The sequence below is a fragment of the Lepidothrix coronata genome, unplaced genomic scaffold (genome assembly GCF_001604755.1).
Source record: "Lepidothrix coronata isolate B3197 unplaced genomic scaffold, Lepidothrix_coronata-1.0 Scaffold31, whole genome shotgun sequence".
Taxonomy (NCBI): domain Eukaryota; kingdom Metazoa; phylum Chordata; class Aves; order Passeriformes; family Pipridae; genus Lepidothrix; species Lepidothrix coronata.
Genome location: NW_016690211.1, coordinates 2,933,585 through 2,938,626, shown reverse-complemented (window position 1 = coordinate 2,938,626; position 5,042 = coordinate 2,933,585). Strand labels below are relative to the sequence as shown.

The following is a 5,042-nucleotide window of genomic DNA, read 5'->3' as shown; positions in this document are numbered from 1 at the left end:
ATTTCCCCTGGTGGAGCTTAAGCCCGTGCCCCCTTGTCCTATTGCTGAGTGCCTGAGAGAAGAGACCGACCCCCACCTGGCTAGAACTTCCCTTCAGGTAGTTATAGACGGTGATGAGGTCACCTCTGAGCTTCCTCTTCTCCAGGTTAAACAACCCCAGCTCCCTCAGCCTTTCCCCATAGGACTTATGCTCCAGTCCCTTCACCAGCTTTGTTGCTCTTCTCTGGACCCGCTCCAGCACTTCAATATCCTTTCTGAACTGGTTAAGAAAAAATCAGTATTTAAGGACTTCCTACTTCTCTTAAAACGTAACTAATGCTTGTGCACATCTTACTTATTCAACTTATCCCTTTCTGGTGGAGAAAGTGGCAATGCTTTCCAACATTGCTAAGTACCAGTCAAATAAGACCCTACAACTACTTCATCTGCCATTAGCAAAATACTTTGTACGCCAGTTTAGAGCAGGAGGTGGGTTGTTGCTCTTTCTGAAGACTAAGCAGGCCAGTATTGCAACATTAGTTATATATGACTCAGTATGGTCTCTTTAAAAACAAACTACTTGACTCTTTACAAGAACACTGGAAAATTCCAAGGTCAATTGCAGTGGATGAAACTACATCAAATCCTAGGTATGTTCAATTATCTCAGAACCAGATACATTTCATTGATAAGCAAACATTCCTAAATAGTCCTTGTATCTTAGCAGGGCCTGTTATAATAGGTCAAGGGGTAATGTTTTAAACCTGAAGGTGGTCAATTCAGGCTAGATATATGGAAGATTTTTTGCAAAATATTAGGGTAGTAAAAAAAGGTTGCTCAGAGAAGTGGTAGGTGGATGCCCCATTCCTGGAAACATTCAAGGTCAGGATAGACAGGGTTCTGAGCAACCTGATCTAATTGAAACTATTCCAGCTGATTGCAGGCTTGGACTAAACGACCTTCAATGGTCCCTTCCAACCCAAACTACTCTATATTTCTGTGATGTTGTACCTTATGAATCAGAGATCCTTGCTGTGGTTGGGGCTCAGCTGTGGTCTACTAAAAACACCCATAAAACATCCAAGTATCAGCAATGAAAACATCAAGATATCTACAGATGAAATCAAAGACTAAAGGGAAAACTGTACACTCCAAATGCATTTGAGAGTACTCTGTGTGATTCTGGAGGTGACAACGTAAAAATGTGTATGCATGTTTACAACACAATCTTTGGAAGCAACTTTCATCATAACTCCTGCTCCATGTCTAGAAATTTCCCTTACTGTACAATTAAATTGCCAACCATTCACTTTTAAGAAACATTTTTTGTTCTGAACTCACTTTCTCTTTAGAATGTATAAGCATTTAACTTCTCTCAGGCACAAAATTAGAAATTTATCATCTGTGATGAATATCAAGACAGTAGTTTCCTAGTGATACTATCAGATGGTCATATAAATTCACACTTCGCTGTGACAGTTCAATATAAACCTGTGGATCTGCTAAAAGTACTCATGTGTAGAGCAACAGGCTTTTAACAGTAAATAAAAGACATTCAGGTACACTGGACATTTATTTGTCAGTGTATAGTAGTATACATTAAAAAGAAATAAGGCCCAAATAACATAAAATATATTGTGGTAGGGGAAAACAGTTTTCCCCCTGAAGTTATAAAATGGTAAAACCCCAGGGGGTGGTGAGCCTTGGAGTTTGAGCCAATGAGCGCTTCTGCAAAATATAAACATATCACAAGCAGAACGGAAAAGAAAGTAGTGGAAGTTGTTGTTGAAGAAGTAGCCATGTTATGAAAGCCACGAGCTGAGGGGCAGGAGCCCTGCTGGGAGGCTACAGGGACTTGGAACAGTGTTAAACTGGGCCAGGTTCTGGAGCTGAGAGCTGAAGGAGTTTTCTCCACCGTGAGCAGCAGAAGCGGCAGCAAAAACAACACTGGCTGGAGAAAGTGGCAGAGAGCCAAGAGATATTTTGGAAGGGAGAAGAGATATGATCCATTGCAAATACTGTTTTGTCATGATAGAAATAGTTAAGATTGTATATAATGTATTGAAGTATTTCTTTTGTACAGTCATTGTAATATATATTCCCTTCCCCCCCATATTGAGCCTCGTGTAGTGTCTGGAAAACCCATCTCACACTGGCTTGAGATGTGGCAGGGGGGCTTGGACTAGGGAAGTGGATTTTAGAGTTCTCAAACTCTAATGACACCCAAATAACATAAAATATGTATATAGTGTTTGCTAGAAAAATACCTGACTAAAAATAAGGCATATTCTAGCTCATGCTTCATGGAGTTACAATGAAGTTCAGTCACATACAAAGCAACACTTTATTGATTAATGATTTACAACTCTTTTGGTCTATTTAGTAGAAAACGAACCAAATGAAGCAGAACTTCATCATTAAAATCTTTCACATTACCATCTTCCACAACATCATACAATGGCTTACTCTCTGTACCCCAACAGATATTCTTTCGAGGGTTATTTTTAATAGTTTCTGCAGTTAGAGCTAAAGTATTTAGCTGGTAACAAAAGAAAGCAAAGTATTTTCCATCAGTCACTACTGCTTGTGATACAAAAGGACGAGTCACATCTGCTTCACTCCAGAATCCTACAAAATAAACAAATACAACTAGTTATACAGGGCTTGAAATTTCTATCGACACACATATCTAAACCCCAGTCCTGAAATACAGAAAAACACTGGGAATAGCAGCAGCTGCTCAGTAGGGAAAAAGTCCTGTTTGCTTTTTTCATACAGACTAAACAAAACACAACTAGCAATAAAGGGTATGTCCAAGATGTGGACATACGTGTGTTTTGTACACAGTTCCCTATCACCAACTGATAAAAACCACTTGCTGACCAGCCAAGTGACTTCTCCCAATCAGTTAAGCAACTAATGCATCCAAAGTCCTGCAAATGAGCTGAAGGAAAATGTCTTTCAACTATTCCATGCTGCTCAAGGGCATGAGCATTTGTTTCATGACAGAAGCATGCACATGTATCCATGAACATAACTTACTAGAGTGACCAACCAAACACCAAGAACACTGTGTCAGTATTAATGCTTCAAACAATCTCCAGTAAGCATTATTAGTATTTTTAAATATTTACCTATTTATCCATGCATTACATTTATGCACTAGCACAGTAATATTCTTTAAAAATATTTGTATCATGTGCAATGAACAATGTTAGAAACTGTTACAGAAAAAAAAAAGTCACAGATTTGAATCATGCTTCCCTTTTAACTCGTGATGTATTTACAGCAGCAACCAGCTCTGAAGCCAAGATTTACTTGACTCCAACATTTTAGGTCCACAAAGTTAAGTCAAGCTTTCTAAGACACCGTCACATGAAAAATTTGATGCAGAGCCAGAAATATACATCATAGTCAAAGGATTTTCCTTCATGTGCTGTTTCTAAAGTGAAACTACAAACCATCGGGTATCTTACAGTAACACTGGACAGTCATTATATTCACGAGAATAAGCAAAAGACTGATCTGATCTATCCATCCAGGTCTTGTGGGAGTTTTAGACCAAAGTAGGCATAAAAACCTAAAGTAAGGCTGCTGACATTTTTCTTTCACTCACTGTAGTTTCATAGAATTGAAGAACTATGAAAAGAGGGGCTAAGCAACATAGTTGTTTCAGAGCAAAAAAAACAAAACTGCTTGATACCTACCACATTTCCCAGTAACTACGGTGGAAAGAGCAAGTGAAAGAAGAATTGAGGGTTTTGCACAGGCTTAGCATTATATATGAAAAAATATTTTTCTCTGTAATGAATTCCCCCGAAACAAAGTACTCAAAGACAAAGTTTTAACTCTCTTTTGTAAGATCTGCCTCATTCATTAGTTCAATTTAATCTGTAAAGACCTACTTAAAAGATGGTCTTCAGAAGCAAAATCATGAGAAAAAGGGGGTGGCGAGAAAAGGTTAAAGAACTTTACAGCAGGCATTCATAACCAGGAAGAATTTGTAAAGTTGACTGTCTCACCTTGATACATTGCTTGTGCTGCTGTCCATGCGAAGAGACTTGCAATACCATTTGATCGATAAACAACTTCAATCTGATCCTCAAGACGTGCTTTTATGAGCCTCTCCCGCTTTAGTCTATTTGGAATAAGATGAAACTGGGTATGTCCGTAACAGCATGGATCTGACACCTTCGATCCTGTGTTCCCCAAAATAAAAAAATCAGAAAGAGAGAGAATGCTTTTATTATGCACACAAATGCATCTTCAGTATCAGATTCTAAACGTAACGTTTGAACCTCTACTGTAGATCTGTGTAAATGTTGAGATTCTGGGTGAGACTGGAGGAGCTGCCCAATTCCAAAAGGTAAGAGTTCACATACTAAAATGTCTCTGAAGAGATGTATCAAAATTCAAAGGTAGTTTTGTGTTAATTTTTTATTCAGTTCAATTCTTTCAAGAAAATCTAGACACACAATACCATGTGCAGGAGGATGCTACTCCCCACTGCCTAATTGACATGAAATCTCAATAGAGATTTATATGCTGCATATATTTATAGAGTATACCTACATATGCAGCCTCATCTCCTCGGACGGTAAGATCAATGGAGAGATAGACAACAGGTTAGCAAAGGCATACAGTGCTTTCAGAAAACTCCATAAAAGAGTATGGCATAATAAACACCTGAAGAAAAGTGCAAAGATCAGTGTTTACAGAGCCACTGTGCTGTCCACTCTTTTATATGGTTCCGAATCACGGGTCATCTACCGCCACCACCTGCATCTCTCAGAACACTTCCATCAACGCTGCCTCTGTACAATCCTAAACATCCACTGGTCAGATTATGTGACTAATACATCTGTTCTAGAACAAGCAGCAGTCACAAGTATTGAGGCCATGTTGCTGAGAACACAGCTGTGTTGGGCAGGACGCATCTCAGGGATGAAGGACCACCACCTCCCTAAGATCTTGCTTTATGGTGAACTTGCCACCAGCTGCCGTAAGAGAGGAGCCCCAAAGAGAAGTTATAAGGACTCCCTGAAACAACATCTCAGCCTTGG

The 5,042-nt window shown here is 39.2% G+C and overlaps 1 protein-coding gene across 2 annotated transcripts in view; it reads right to left on the bottom strand.

The window, feature by feature from the left end:
* Nucleotides 1–2,299: 2,299 nt before the first annotated feature.
* Nucleotides 2,300–5,042, bottom strand: part of MRPS30 (mitochondrial ribosomal protein S30) — a 5,455-nt gene continuing 2,712 nt past the window's right edge. For both annotated transcript variants that reach the window (XM_017811367.1, XM_017811368.1), the window contains 2 exons: nucleotides 4,002–4,178; nucleotides 2,300–2,607 (listed from right to left, as the gene is read on the bottom strand). In XM_017811367.1, coding sequence (XP_017666856.1) covers nucleotides 2,339–2,607; nucleotides 4,002–4,178 — 446 coding nt within the window. In that variant the 3' untranslated portion in view covers nucleotides 2,300–2,338. The remainder of the gene's footprint in view (nucleotides 2,608–4,001; nucleotides 4,179–5,042) is intronic.